At 39.7% G+C, this 16,812-nt stretch overlaps 1 protein-coding gene across 2 annotated transcripts in view; it reads left to right on the top strand.

Annotated features, from left to right (window-relative positions):
- The window catches only part of ldlrad3 (low density lipoprotein receptor class A domain containing 3), a 92,821-nt gene that overhangs the window by 50,407 nt on the left and 25,602 nt on the right, over positions 1-16,812 (top strand). For both annotated transcript variants that reach the window (XM_075470931.1, XM_075470930.1), the window contains one exon: positions 1,109-1,240. In XM_075470931.1, coding sequence (XP_075327046.1) covers positions 1,109-1,240 — 132 coding nt within the window. The remainder of the gene's footprint in view (positions 1-1,108; positions 1,241-16,812) is intronic.

The following is a 16,812-nucleotide window of genomic DNA, read 5'->3' as shown; positions in this document are numbered from 1 at the left end:
CCTTTTTTATTCGATCGTTTTACTGATCTGATGGTCAGTGTTAGTCAGCGCTTTGTCTGTATTTGAAATCAAATCTGTCATTTATGAGCAGATTATTTTTTCCTGTACTGACCAGCTTCATTGAATTTGGAAAATAAAAACAAATTTAGAATTCGGTGCCACCAGCACACACCCAGAGAGAAAACAATTTGATAGAGAGGCAATCGGAGCCCCTCTACACATCTTCTGCATTTCTTCCTCCCCATCCTTCCTGCCCCCTTTTTCACGGGATTTCACTGTCACAAGTAAATAGAAAATGCTGTAAACAAAAATGAACTGACATCCAAACTTCCGTTTGTGGAAGTTAGACAGTTTTGTGCCTGAGACGCAGCACATACATCACTATCTTGTAACTATTTCCTTGTCAAGACTTGGTTATGAACTGTGGATGCAGCAGGTCTGTTATTTTTTAAATTTTCGGCATTTCTTCTCATATTTTCGGCATTCTATGGTTCATTTATGTCTTTCGCTTGAAAGGATTGAAGTCAGCTGTCAAGTGTTAGTCTCTTCTACTTATGGAATCTTTTATTCTACTTTAGAACATATAATGCTTGTAGCAACTGGGCTTTAAAGGACACATGCTGTAAATTCTACCACTTTTATAAAAAGTTCCAGTCATATTAACTTGTTCAAACGGCTTTGTAACTGATGCACGTAGTTTCGTGCACACATCACCTCTTTGCTGCTTTCTCAGAGAGGAAAGTGAATCAGGCCAATCACACGCCATTGTCAGAACCAGTTCTCTTTGCCTGCAGGCCCATGCTCACAAATCTAATCTAGCCATTTAAATGGCGCTTTGCTCCATGCCAGCAGCACATTCTGCGTCACGACTGTGTGGCTGTCTGGATCCTCTCACAAGATAATTGTGCCTCGTTTTGCAGAAGCTAGAACATAGACAGAAACTGGAAAATAAGCTAAAAAAGAGCAGCGGGGCTCTGCAGGGTTTGATTTGCTTTTGTTTTTGAATTTCAGTTTTTATTAGACTTCACCACTTGAATGCTTAACTAGGTCACACAGTTTTTAATGTTTAAATTAAACAATACAATAATTTAACAATTAAACGTTGCAGGCAACCCCCTGATGTGCTCTGAGGCTCGCTTCAAGTGTCGAAACGGACACTGTGTAGACCGCAGCTTCTTGTGCAATGGTGAGGACAACTGTCTAGACAACAGCGATGAGGAGCTCTGCCTGACCACAGCAGGTAAGTCTTTAAGCCAAATGTATTAAATGGTCATGTAAGCACGAGAAAGAAAACGCAGGCCTCCTTTTTAGAGCTTGAGATGGAACATCTACCCTGGTACGGACAATCGGACACCCGCTCGGCCTGAGTCTGCAAATAAATTACTGACAAAGAAGACAGCCTTATTGATCATTAACCGACATTTTTCAGAATTTTAACACCGGTTGGGTGGCATCTGACACATTTTACCAAACTTCAAACTAAAGGAAACGTTAACAGGCACTGGAATTGTGAAAGGTGAATTATTTGTGAGAGCTTAACTGCTGAAGCAGAAAACTGAAAGAAGGCAGTAAATTTATCATTTGCAAAAAGCTGTAAGTTGCTATGCGTGTATGAAGTATATGAAACTATTACAGATACCCTGCAGTTGAGATGTAAAGTGTACCTGATGCATAAAGAATTTAGCAGGACACTATCTGCCATACACTACTGTAAAAGTTTGGTATAGCTAAATTAAGACATAGTGTGTGGCACAGACACTTAACACAAATAAGTGCAAATTAAAATCAGCTGTTCATCATCACAAACCCCAGATGGCAGGATCACATTGATGCTTTATATTCACGCTCTCCTGAATAAAGGAGAATAAAGGTATATTGCTTGAAAACCATACAGCTGCTCCAGTTTTTCAGTAGAAAACATATATGATCTGAAACTAATTATATGAAAAAACCTATATTCTAAATAAATATAAAGATTTACTACAGTCGTATTTTTACCAGTTTTACATGCATTTCAATCACACAGTGCCACGACTGTAGCTGCTAAACTTCATTTTGAGACTTATAAGAAGAAAGTAAAACCACTGCAGGAGTCTAAACAGACTCTGATTCAACCTGTCACAAATAGTTGCAGAGACATCTGTCAAAGATAAGTTTGCTCTCAAGGTTAAAAGAGGAAGTTTTGAAAAAAAAAAAGAAATACTGGAAGTGGACTTAGCAGCATATTCCAAAGCTGTTGGAAGCTTTTAGATGCTCTGATTTAATTAGATCAAATGATGATAACGGAGTTGTAATATTCTGCCACTCAAAAAGAATGTCTGTATCTCTGTCACTCTGATTTGTGCTGCAACCAAAAAAAAAGCTCTTAAGAAAATAAAGGCTACATGCAAACTATTAAGATATTTTATTAGCCGTTTAGCATCCATTGACCACAAGATATTCAGATTATCGAATATAATATAATAATATTGAATTTCTGACAGAGAGACCTGATTTAAATGCAAAGAGGCTAAACAAGTCTGATAAACAGGGTAGGAGCTCGGCAGCAATTACACACCAATTATCAAAATATGAATGTGCTAAATCTTGGTGAAAGTTTTTAAATGGCCTCTACTCTTAAAGGAAAATGACTTTGTTACGTTTTTGCTCAACAGTGAAGCATTGCTCTGACAAACTGAGTAAATATAGATCATATCCTGCTTGTAGGGGGTTTATTCTGTTGAATTCAGTTTTATATTACCTCTCAAACCAACATTGAATATGCTATAATTAGTCAAACTTTTTGTTTATGATTTATTCATCTCATTTGTAAAGGCTTATTTCTTCTGTGTTTGTGTGAGAGAGAGTAAGGAAGCGAAAAGGATTCTTAATTACTAGCTCATCCCTGTCAGGCTCCACAGCTCAATGCAAAGACACAAAATGCTGAATAGAACTTTATTGTGATGCAGAGATGTTGATCGATATCTGTGTCCGCTGCACTCCATTTCCTTGTTCGCAAGTCCATAATGCAGCTTAAAATCTTTAACTGTGCCACCCAAGGAATTGTATCTCAGAGAGCAAATTCTTTCAGCAAATACTGGATACTATTCAGAGCCCCGATGCGATCAAACTGCTGACAGAAAACTTAACCCTGGATGAATTTGAACAAGATTGCTTCTGTTGATTATAATTTTTTAGAAAAATCAAGGTTGACATAGAAAATGTGAACTATAAATGCCAAAGAAATTGATGGGGATCCTCACCAGAATGAAACCAGTAAAAAATAAAATGAAAATAATGGTTTTAATTGAAAGGTCTGTAAATAGTGAGAGATTTTACAGAATACTTCTAACCTTAACATTTCTCCAGGTTAAGAAAGTCTCAGGTTTCATGTGTTTCTAAGCAGAAAAATGCATGAATTCTCAATTATACAGCTTTGTCGTTTGCAGTTAGGCTTGCACAGAATTGTGCGCATGCTTCTAACCTGAGAGTGTTTAGACGCGCTGTCTGTAATATTCCTGAAGGTTCATAATCAGCACATATTTAGTAGTTGTATGGATGGTGTGCAAATGGCCTAAATATTATCCTGTATTTATTTATTTTTTGCCGTTGAAAACTTGAATGCATGAAGAGAAAGTGTTCTGTCTTCTTGTGGCCGTTTGGACACATCGAGGAGCTGACTTTGTTTCATCATTCATTTATTTCAATCAACACAACACGCTACGAAAGAAGTGAAGCCATCACTGCTGTCTGCACTCACACACACTCTTGCCTCACCTACTGCTCTGACTCTGCCACTGTCTATAATAAGCACAGACCTGCAGGTGACAGATAAGACATACAATATCCGCTCTAAGCCGCCTGAGCATAACATCTTACTAATTTTTTCCTCTGTCTCTCTCTCTCTGTTTAACTTGTCCTCCTTCTTATTAGTAATCACTTGCTTCGGGATATCCACATTTGCTTACTCTGTTTGCAGTGTCGAGTGAGAGCACGGCTCGCAGTCAGCCCATTGACAAATCATCGTGGTATTTATATATAATGGTGCAAGACACTGACATCCACTGAAGCAGCGGCATCCTTTAGGATTTTTTTTTAATGCCCAAGTGTATTCCTTCATTTCTGATTTGCAGTGATATTAACAATGTAGGAAAGTTTAGACACCAAAAGTGTGGTAAAGAGCTGCCGTCAGTCTTTATTGTTTTATTGGATGGGTAAGGGATTTTTGAAATCTGAGTGAAGTGGCAAAGTCGCAGACAGCACAATGTAACAATAAATACATTGGTGGAATCGCTCCAAAGTTAGAAGAAGTTGGATGGGGTAACTGTAATGGATATCTGAGATAAGGAAATGGAAAGAGGGCTACATAAAAAATCTCATAGTGAACCTGAGATGGAGTCGAGGAAAGCAATGAATAGCAATGGGCAGGGAAATGGAGGTAAGCAAAGAGAGACAGGTTATTTGGCAGAGAAAGGCAGGGATTTGGATAGAAGTTAGTGAGGGATACTGATAAGCTGGAGAGGATGAGCACTGCATCCATCTCAAGCCGAGCCCTGAGGCCGAACGGTGTAGCTCTGGAAACGGGAATGACATGAAAGCTAGTTTTGCAAAGCTGAGCTTCTCTTTGCCCTTCTCGTTCATCCAGACTTCTTACAAGTAGGGATAGAGTGCGCTGTAGGGGGTGCATGTTTACTCTTGCAACTAATGGTTGTCGAAATACCACCATCGGGCTCACAGGATTCCCTCATATAGTGGGGGCCCTGACTGAGAGTAAGAGTCACTTCTCCATATCCAAATAAGCATGTGCATGAGTGGGTGTTAGCGTTCAAACACAATCAGACATTCAAGAAATCTGAGTGTATCTGATAATGATTTTTTTATTATTTACTTGCATTGAAAGAATGCTTTTATCTCCAGACAAAACTTGCCGTGTTTTGGGAGGCTTCGTCTTGATCCTTATTCCTAAGCAAAAAAATGTAGTGAATGATGTGAAAAGAAGAACAGAAGGCCAGCGGATGATTTCAAAAAGTCTCAGCTGGCTTTGTGCGTTTTGAAGATAAGGGATCCTTTGTACAGTCAAGAGCATCAAAGAGTTGTTTTGTTTTTAAGTTTCTGTACATCAAAACTTGAGGTCGTAAAATTGTGGTTGTGAAACTTTCAAAAAGTTTCGTGATGGACCACACATTTCCACATCATGAAAAAGATTTATATTCTCACTTCTACATCTCCTCTAGACTCCATTTATTTTAATGCCTGTGAAATTATTGCACAGCTACAAGTCAAATAAACCCTTGAACAGCGTAGGCTGTAATTCAGAATCACTCGAAAAGCCTCTCAATATTAATGGGGCTCATTCTTTGAGAAAAAGGGGAACATTGATTCTGCAAATGCTTCAGAAATGTTTACATGCAGAACACATTTTGGAAGGGATTTGCATTATTTGCTGAATAACGTCATTTACCTGTGACTTTACATTTAAAATTGCACTGCTTTGTAAACCAAGCTGTGGATAGTTGTCTGTGCTCTGCCATTGTTTTTGCACAACCTCTGTGAGTTTAAAGTTGATATGTCCAGTTTAGCTATAGATGAAGTACCTGAGTCCATCAAATGTGTCTCATTTGTGGGCTTGAAAACATAATAATCACAACGTATTTTTTGTTGTTGTTTGTTTCTGCGTATGATATATATAAATAAGATTAAGCCATAAACCGGGTAGCCATTTGGACACAGACTAAACTATCTTTACACAAAGGACCATGACCATTATGTACTCTACTGCTATGGATGATCCTGGTTGGCATGGGTCATGCTGAGCCAGGTTAACCAGTAGTCATCGAGAGAATGCTGCAAAGTAAAATGAGCACATGCACAAGGAGGCAGTAACGAATTGACTATTCAGTGTAACATTGTGGCACAGTATTTCTTGGTTTGGGACATTTTGACAGGGTTTTTTTAGAGCATTCAGAAGTGCACAGAAGAATTACAGGACATTCGTATGAGTAACATTTCACTGGAGTGTAGAAAAACATTCTGAAGTGGAGGGAGTGCAAGGGCAGATTTTTCATAGAGAGCAGTGTGAAACAAGGACTCACAGTAATATACCACCATAGCCATCAGTGTAATTACTAGCCTGCAGGCCCTCAAAATAGTCAGAGTGAGATATTGGGCACCAAGCTGCCATGTATCATTAGTCTGAAATGAGTATATTATCACAACATTGGCAGCTAACATCACCCTTGACCCCGATGGATTTTGCGAAAATTGACTCACCAACTAAACATGGTCCAAGATCTGAAAAATGGCTTGGTAATGAGAACATGACTAAGTATAATTGAACCTGTCAGTTTCTGTTGTACATTTTGATGAGCCTCTCAGGGAGATGATGCAGAGGTTTTCGCAGGGCTCGTCGGAGGAATTTGACGTATGTAACCACGCATTTGCATCCGAAACACTACATGCTAGTAAGCTTCCTTTTGGCCACCATATCGGAAAAGCCTTTTTATCCTCACCGACGGTGCAGTGGGCACTTTTAACATCTGGTTCGTATAGTAAGCATGCACTCTGAGACATCAAATCCCTCCTTTCCGCAGAGTAATCTGGAGTTTTCTATTTGTTATATCCTCCTCAGGCATAATGCAATGATTTGCAGCTCCTCAATATATTCCCCAACTCTGCATCTGCTGTTTTGCATAAGTACTTTGGAGCCAACAACCTGCCTTCACAGTGTTGCCATTTACAGGGTCAATAAACACCAGTAATTCAGAAAGGGCTGAATATACAGTGACTGTGTGCTGACACCTAGCAGTAATTCCTTCCTCTCCATTAGTAAACTAGACATTAATATATTGTGTCAGTCTAATGTATAAAGAAGAAAGGGTGTCAGAGTGATTAAAATGCCTCAGCCCGTATTCACTGCTGGTATTGTTATGGCTTGCTGTTAGCTGCTCACACAGCCACATTCTCCCCAGTTGATTACTGCCAGACAAATAATATAGGTGCTGCTGATTAGAATGACAAATTAATCCATGTGCAGGTTTTGTCGTAAATACTCTGAGATGTTGATCTGTCCGTGCCCTTGTCAGCAGCGCTCAGAGAGCTGGCAAAGAGAGAAAGGTGTGGGAGGGAGCGTGAAATGGTGTAGCGGAATATAATGGCAGGAGACTGAGGTGTGGGAGTGGAATGTAATAGCGCCAGTTTATCAGAGCCAACACACAGTTGACAGGCACAAATAAGGGGGTTGTTACACATGTCAACACCCATGGATTTGAACTTTGGAAAAGTTTCAGTTTTTTGCTTTAGATGGCCTAAGGCGTGCTCACAAAGCAGCACTAAGGAGCTTATGAAAGTCCATCTGTTGGCAAGATGCTGCCAGTAGTGTTGAGCTGCCGCTTCCAGTTTCTTTTATTTGAATTGTAGATTCAATTGATTTCTACATGCTGTGTAGTGGGAGTGTGTGTTCTTGTATGGAAATGAAAATGGAGATTATTGGCATGGATCCAACTGATGTGGGCACTCAGTTTTATGAAAGGGTGTGTTTTTTTTGCTTTAACTAAATTATGTTCGCTTTTGTTTTATCTTTTGTCGTCACTCCCCTCACCCTCCCAATCACCAAGGCCAAGTGTCAGTGTTTTTAGAGCTGCTGTTGTTTAAGGGTTTCGTTTCCATTGGCTGTGGCAACAGGAGCGTAAGTCTGGGGACCAGAGCCTGTATGATTCATCCATGTCCTTGAATCTGGACCAGTTAGCCGTCCCTCTTTAGGCTCCTGTAAATTAACAGCCTTTCCCCTCCGAAATTATCCTCCCTCAGTCGCCATGGTGATGCTGGTCAAGTGACTACCAGCACCCACAAACTAGGCGAGGAATTTCACTCTGAACAATAGCTCCACTGTTGCAGTTGCTAGAGCTGTACTTTTTTAAATGGTGTGATATAACCACACAAAAGACATGGTTCTACAGTGGTCATTGACACAGAACATCACAGATTTTAAAACAGAATAGCAAAACAGTATGACAGTATGATTAGGACTTGTTTTTCCTTTTTTCTTTGCAATTCTTTTACAATAAGTAAATATGACAACTAACTGTACTACACAGTTATTATAAGTTAACAGCCTGTAAAGCTTTACCCAGTGCAGAACAGGTTATTTTGAGAAAATCTGGAACTAATACAAGATTATCAAAATCATTTTAATGTTGATCTTTAACTGAATGAAATATTTACTTCTGGAACAAGTTGGGAATTCAAGAGAGGGTTTAGTTCTGAATGATGTGTCTAATATGTGAAAGATTATTGTGTGTTTATGCAATGTAAAAGGGAAGTAATATGGGGAATTTTAATAGAATGGGGTATATTTTCCATGTGGATGTTAGAATTAATAGAGAGAATGTGCAGTTTCAAGCTGCTGCTATTGAGTAGTTTTTGAAAAAAGAAATTATCTTTGATGATTTGGCTGAGGAAGCCTCTGTTTGTCTCTTGTCTATCCATAAGTTGTCTGGCTGTCTGGGAGGGGTCATTTAAATACCATTCTTTGGTCTTCCTTGGGATTTAGGTTTTTGTGTGGTTGTCAAGGTTATTCCAGGATTTTAGCTGTTAAGCAGTCCTGGGTCTTCGTAGTCATATTTAGAATTTTATGATATGCCAAACGTTTTCTGTTGATAAAAGACAGGCCAGTCCAGCACCCTGACTCTTTTACCACGAAGCTATATTGTACTAAGTCAGTATGCGGTTTAGAATTGTTCCTTGAAAAATTCCTTGAAAAAGATATTGTCTGGACGGTAGCATATCTTGGTCTAAAACCTATGTGTACCTTTCAGCATCAATAGTTGATAACAAACCAGAGGTTCCCTCTCCTCTTTAGTCCAGAAGATACCTATGATTTCCAAAAAGAATGTTAAAATTTGATATGTCTGACCACAGAACAGCCTTTCTCTCTCCGGAGTCTATTTTAAATGAGCTATGGCTCAGAGAAGACAGCTGTGTTATTGGATCATCTTCACATATGGGTTATTCTCTGCATGTTAGAGCTTCAACCTGTATTTGCGGATGGCACAATTTTCACAGACAATGTTTTCTGGAAGTGTTTCTGAGCCCCTACAGCACATCGGCGCCTGAGATCACAAGCATCCAATATTGATTTTCAGCCGTGTCTCAACATTTTTGCAGTTGGGGTTTTGATACAGCATAAGTGTCAGTCACTTGTTGAGCCACCTTAGTCTGTAAGCACTGAATCTATATGTTAGTCTGACCAAATTCTGGCTTTTAAAATTCATGGTAACACGTCTGTCTGTCCGACTGAAATTGTACAAAATTGAGCTTCTCAAAGGCAGACCGACACACCCAGATAATGCGTTCTGGAGTCAAATTACTCTGCATGTATAGATGCTCAACAGGACTCAAATGGGCCTAGGCGCTGCTCACATGCTCCAAAGTTGCATCTTCTTGTAAAAACAGTTAAGCATATACATTAAAAAAAAATCCAAAATTTTAGAACTGCAGCGTAAACCGATGATCATCATTCAAGCAACTTATTGATAACATCTGTGCGGGGAATTTGGTTACACAGATATATTAGATGATCTCCCGCAGAGAAAGTTAAAAACAGTCTGCAGCGTTGCATACTTGAGTTATTAACTCGATTCCGAACCTGTGCATGTAAACTATTACAAGAACAGTGGTCTCGTTAAAGGGCTAAGTTGAGCTATAACTAGCTCGAATCAACTGTCCATGTACCCATGCTTTGTGATGTTCCCAAAACACTGAATTATTGTCTGTAATCAGATACTAGGCCATTAGAAAACTTAAGTGACGCTATAAGATGTGAAACCCTAAACACAACAAAAATATTCTCATTAGCTCATTGATTTGTGCTTCTATTTGCATTAGAGTGTGTTAAGGCTGGCCTTAGCTGCTCCACTTCTCTTCTTCTTCCACAGCTGGCTTGAAAGATGTGCCCTTTTCTCGCCCCTCAGTGCACGGTCACGGGGTTTTGCTGAGAGTTGAAAGGAGCTAATATCACTTTTTGAAGTATTTAGTGCTGGAATGTAGCCCCACTCAATTTTTGCAGCTTAAATATTTTAGTCATTTACTGTACCTTTCATGTTACACTTGTACAAATCTGCCTGCCTAGTCTGCATTTAGCAAACCACTGGAAGTCACAAAGTCATCATCTTTCTTTTTGATAATATTACAAGAAAAAAAATAAAGACCAAGGGATGTTCAGGCCACCCCAGTGCCCGATGTTTGCAGCTCATATATCAAACTAAAATACTTCATTGTTCAAAACAAAGTCCATAATAAGTTTAATGTTCAACTGAAGGAACTTGAAAGGAAAATGTAAACTCCTAGTTTTTGGTTTCTCCTTGAAACGTTTCCATTCGTTTACGTCATCATTCATATCTATCCGCTCATTGTGGCTTGATAGTAGGAGCTAATGCTGCTCTTGCACTTTTGAACTGAATAAGTTTGAGCCAACAATGGAGAAAAAGGATCAAAACAGAGCGAGAAGCTTCTAGAAATGGGATTTCATTATCCTGGATAGGTGTGATGAATGTTTTATAAATTTGGACTGTAATTTTCAAAAGTGGTTATGTGCCCAGAACTTAATTTAATTTCAGCTACGCTATTTTTATGACCATATTATCTCTTCTCCTAGCATGTCTAATGCACCCAGCCATACAGGAAGCAGCAGAGTCAGTCAGTTGTATAACCATAGTCTGCTGGGGTCAGCGTTTTCGAATGAGAAGTTGTACCAGAAGCTTAAAATGATTGTATTTTAAGCAAATTTATCATACATGAGTCATAACCTACAAAAGAAGTTGCAAAACACCACCTACAAATGCATCCACGTGGAGCTGCTTTTCGGTTTTTTTTCATGGTTTCAGTTCGAGCCTCTGTTAGTTGATGCAGTGCAGAACTGTATCTGTTTTTAATGCAGTGCTGCCTGAAGACCTGAAGATCACAGCCCTTCAATATTGATTCAGTTATTCAATATTCAGGAGCAGCTGAGCCAGTGACTCAAACTAACTGAACAAACTGATAAGGAAGGCTGGTTCTGTGCTGGGGACTGCTCTCGAGCCCCCAGAGGAGATTGTGCAAGGAAGTATTCAAGATTCAAAAGTGTTTATCATCAGCCTAGCCATATATAAGTACATAGAGGGTTGAAATAGCATTCTCCGGAGCAACTGGTGTACATTTAGTAACACATTTCAAGACACAAAGGGCATCTGTGCTATGACAGTGCAATTAGAGCACAAAATAGCGTAAGTATCAGACTATGCATAACCTTTGCAGGACAGATTAGAAGTTAAAAGTGTCAGTGCAGTATGAATGAGGTAGATATGAGACACTGTTAACAGTTTTAAAGTGGCCTCGCAAGTGAGATTGAGGTAGATTTGGAAATGTACGTGATGGTGCGTGATGGTTGCTCTGAACTGTTCAGAAGTCTGACAAGACTGCAGCTTGTTGCACAAGATGTTCAACATAAAGGGACAACATGCACAACATTGTGAACAAATAAGATTTGAATAATTTTATGCAGCATTGTTGATGCGTAATAAGTGTTTAACTATTTGCCAATTTTTTTGTATTGTTTATTGCCTTCACCACACCCCCCCACACATTAGCTCGTGGACATGATGGCAGGTGAAAAAAAAAGAACATGGGAAGAACTGAAATATAGCTAGAGCTATAGATAAGGTTTTGAATCCGGTTTTCTGAAATGACTTATGTTTTGATTTGATGCTGTATGAATAAAATGGTATTTAATGGAGTAATTACCTTTGTCATCTGGTGTTTCAGAGCATGTTATCAAAAGTAATGGCTTCCTAAATTACTAATTTATACACATTTATGCTACCAAATTGGCTGTCTGGGTGCAAGGCGGTCTTACACAGGACTGTGCCACCACTGGAAAATAGCTGTAAATGCACAACAGTATTCAGACAATTCATCTAAGTCATCTTATTTTAACTAAGACAGTTTTCCGAATATGGTGTTTACATGAGTTGCATTTGAAGATATTCCATGCATAACACACATAACAAATAACAAGATATGTACATGTCACAGTGCAAAGTTTGATTGAAAAGGCATGCCCACATGAACCACATAACAATAATAATAGGTAGACGGTGTCTCCCTACACCGTTGTAATATGTGTGCCCATCCAAATCCTTATTTACATTCTTGTCCTTCAAAACACAGAACATTAATTGGGTTCTTTTTACTCACAGCTAGGCATGGGCCAGTTTCAAGGTATATCACGGTATTAGTCAAGGTTTCAAAACCACTAAAATTTTACCATCCCTGTGGTATGAGCGTTTTTTTTCGTTTGTTTGTTTTTTATGTGGCGTCTCGACAGAGAGAAAGTGGAGGTCCCTCAGGCCGTGTGCAGCGGCAGCCTAGTGCCCCTCCCCCCGCACACCTCTGCTTGCTGTGAGTGACAAGCAGGCAGCTCTGAAGGCTGTAAGATGGCTGAAGGAAGCGAGACCCCCAAACCCCCCCCATCTGTTTTTTGGTTGCCGCATAGTGGTGCACCAGTCAAAATTTGTAACTTGGCACACGCGGTGAACGACAAACACGATGGACCAATTCAAATCCAGACTCAGCGAAGAAGTGGGGTACAGGCACCTGAATGACACTGCACTGAAACAACATAGTGACCATGTCAACCCCAGAACTCGTTGACGGAGATTGGCGGAACTTTGGGGAATTTGCTGTTGTTTCATTCACTGGAAATGGCTTTGAGTATTATGAAAAGCGCTATATAAACGAGATCTATTATTAATATTATTATTATTGCATCCTGAAAGTAATAAGATAATTCCCAAGTGTGTAAACTGAAGCACACTATTTCATAACTAAGGGAAAAGTTTTTTCTCTTTCTTGTTTTTAAATACAGACATTCAAAATACACATTTTAGAGCCGTAATCATAATACCGTGAAACCGTGACATTTTTGCCCAAAGTTATCATACCGTCAGAATGCCTACTCACAGCCATCCTGTTTTTCATCCACATGCTGCTGGAGCTGGTGTTGACAAATCTCCCAGCAACCCGATCTAGTCCAAAACAAACTACTGGGTTTGCTTCACAAACCTGGCAACTGTGGAAACAATGGCAGGTGTCATGAATCAACAATGTGTGTCACCAGATGGCGTGAATACCTCACTAGTATGTAATGATGTGATTAAGGTGTAAAAAATATCATAATGCCAAGAAAATTGGCACACTTCACATACCTTATTTGAATTATTGCTTACTCTGACCTTATTAAGCTTAAGGGGTGTGTAATTTACAATAAAAGCAGGAGATTTAACCTTTCAGATTATTATTTACTGTTCCTAGTTTCTTGAGAGACTGAGAAATTAAAGTTTTTATGAACAGCAGTAAGTACTCAGCAAACACCCTTGGATTTTAGGCAGCTTTTTATAAACATTCCCTTACATTGGTTATTAATGGGTTTCACCATTTAGAGTCATGTTGATTCTGTGACAGTATCCCTGCAAAAGATAATGAGAGAAGAACTTGTTTTTTCCATACAGATGGGCAAACATGCAAGAACTGCAAGTGTTAGATCTGCAAATGTAGTAAACATACACTAGATCCTTGTATCCATTCGTCAAAAGGATCAGAAAGGACTGTGTTTTTGCACAATCCCAACCTTCATCGAAGCTTGACACATTTAGCATGTAGTTTTATAGAAAATTAGGAAATAGAAAATGAGATTTTGACAGCAGATAGCAGAGGGTGAGCAATTAAACTTGTACTATGAGCTCACATCGACTCTGTCACACAAGTTGCTAGATATCATTTGGATCACCAAAATTATCATCAAGTGCGGACCATTTTTGATAATTCCTTGATTTGCACTGATTTATTGGTTAATCTGATAGTAACTGATCCAGTGTTACATACTAAATGGCAGCATTACCCTCTCAGCAGCTGTCAAGAGTAAAGGGAGCCTCAGTCAGCTCTTACTGTAATGAGATAAGCTCTCTCCTGCTAGTACTGTCGGTGTGCATTTTCCTTGAAGGCATTCCCCAAAATCATAAAGTTACCATGTAATGCAGAAGTGTTTTGCACTGCAGTCTTGTGAATGTGGTTTAAGAGGTTTGAATATCCGTGGCTGTGTTTGCCTTGAATGTATCCATCAGGGAAATGCCAAATGAATGGAAGGAGGATTAAATGGAATGAGAAAAATAGAAGAGTGGCCCGGAGTGAGAAAAAAGAGATTGCGTGCCAGAGAATTTGAGAAATAGATATGCGAGTACACAGTGATGGAAGGCAAGGGGTAGATTATTAGCTTTAAAAGAAAAGTAAAAGGTGAGTGTGAAGATGATGGAGTGTGATACCGAACAAAAGGGAGGGTGATGGAGATGAGGGATTAGGGAGATGGGCAAAGCCACTGAGAAAAAAGGATAAAACCCTCTGGATTCCTTGTGTGTTGAGACAAGGAATCAAGGGGATGGACAAAGAAGCAGGAAGAAACAAGGTGAAAACGGTAAATAGGGAACAGGTCGTGGATGCTCGGAGAGAGAAAAAAATAACACCAATGAGAGTAAAAAGAGGAACAGAAGGAGAGGATGTTAAAAAAAAAAGCAGGAACAAGAAATGGGAATAATAATGAGAGACAGCTACAAGAGGCAAAGGTAAGAGTAGAACAAAGAGAAGCGCTGGGGAAAGGGGAGAACAAAGTGAATGATCAGGATCAGTGGATTGAAGACGAGCCAGAGTGGCGAGGTGGGAATGAAACAAAGCTGGTTAGACAAAAGTAGCAAGAATGAAAACAACAAATAAAATGGAAAATAATTTGGATGATGACAGGAGAATAGGGGAGGAGAGGAAAACTCATCTTTTAAAAAGTCATTTTTAAGGGGTCATATTTGGAACACAGACTGATTAAAGGGCCAGATTTGTTCCTTTATGCAACGGTGATCTAATTTAAGGCAATTACTGTGAGTCTGTATCATCTTTTTCAATTATCTTCTTTTTTTCTCCTCATCATTTTTTCTCCTAATTTTTCTCCATCTTTTTCTCATCACTTCTTTTATAGATTTCAGCTCCTTTTGCTCCACTGTTGATACTTCTCTTATTACGGATTTGCTTGTTTTGTCAGTGTTCTTTGCTTGTGCTTCCTCTGACAGGCTTATTCTGTCTGTTTCTTATTAATCCATCCTTTCTTTTTATGTTGTTTTGATGCAGCCATGAAAACACCCCCATGCCTGAGGCATGTTGAGACCATGCTGTATTTTTTAAGAGTCTGGGGACAGGAGAACAAAAGGAACAATGGATGTAGGAAACAACAGAAAGAGATTTTTAGGATGCGTTTCACCTTTGGTGCCTCTCGTAAGCAGCTTTATTTGATAGAGAATTTGCGAAAAGGGAGGACAATTGTGCCTGCAGGACGATTGTATGTGCAAATCTGTGGAGATACAAAATGTATGTGGGCTGCTGGATGAGTAGAATTACAGTATATGGTTGCAACAGGGATTTACATCTCAAATTATAAATCCAGACTCACCATGTCTCACAAATTACTGTTTTCTAAAACAAAAACTACAAGATGAGGAGATCAATATCCATCAAAATGGGTCCCTTTTTAAGTAGCGTACTATATGTCAGTGTTGGTTATTAATACACATTTGTCCCCTTTTACATCTACACTGCCTGGCCAAAACCTACAAAACATTTTTTGTACTAAACCTAAAAAAAAAAGGTCACACACTCTTAATATTTCGTTTAGCTTTGATTACGACACTCATTCGGTGTTTTATCATCTCACTAAGCTTCTGCAGTGTCACAAGATTTATTTCCGTCCAGTGTTGCATTCATTTTTCACCAAGATCTTGTATTGCTGATGGGAGAGTCGGACCACTGCGCAAAGCCTTCTCCAGCACATCCCAAAGATTCTCAATGGAGTTAAGGTCTGGACTCTGTGGGGGCCGATCCATGTGTGAAAATGATGTCTCGTGCTCCCTGAACCACTCTTTCACAATTTGAGCCTGATGAATCCTGGCATTGTCATCTTGGAACATGCCCGTGCCATCAGGGAAGAAAAAAAATCCACTGATGGAATAACCTGGTCATTCAGTATATTCAGGTAGTCAGCTGACCTCATTCTTTGGGAACATAATGTTGCTGAACCTAAACCTGACCAACTGCAGCAAGCCCAGATCATAGCCCTGCCCCCACAGGCTTGTACGGTATGCACCAGGCATGATGGGTGCATCACTTCATCTGCCTCTCTTCTTACCTTGATGTGCCCATCACTCTGGAACAGAGTAAATCTGGACTCATCAGACCACACGACCTTCTTCCATTGCTCCAGAGTCCAATCTTTATGCGTCCTAGCAAATTGAAGCCTTTTTTTCCCGATTAGCCTCACTGATTAGAGGTTTTCTTAGGGCTACACTGCTGTTTAGTCCCAAACCCTTGAGTTCCCTTCGCATTTTCGAAGTATTTTTGGGGGCTTTTTATGCCTTTATTGGATAGGACAGTGGAGGGAGACAGGAAGCAGGGGGCAGAGAGAGGGGGAACAACATGCAGCAAAGGGCCGTCCGATGCAGGACTCAAACCGGGGCCAACTGCAGCGAGGACTACAGCCTCTTGTACATGGGGTGCCTGCTCAACCCACTACGCCACGGACCACCCCGAGTCCTTCCAGTTTTTAATAAAGTGTTGGATAGTTCTTAACCCAATTTTAGTAGTTTCTGCAATCTCCTTAGATGTTTTCTCTGATTGATGCATGCCAATGATTTGACCCTTCTCAAACTCACTAACATCTTTTCCACGACCACGGCATGTGTCTTTCGACATGGTTGTTTAAGAAATGAG

The sequence above is a fragment of the Odontesthes bonariensis genome, chromosome 7 (genome assembly GCF_027942865.1).
Source record: "Odontesthes bonariensis isolate fOdoBon6 chromosome 7, fOdoBon6.hap1, whole genome shotgun sequence".
Taxonomy (NCBI): domain Eukaryota; kingdom Metazoa; phylum Chordata; class Actinopteri; order Atheriniformes; family Atherinopsidae; genus Odontesthes; species Odontesthes bonariensis.
Note: the sequence above shows the minus strand (reverse complement) of the source record. Positions and strands in the feature narration are given on the sequence as shown.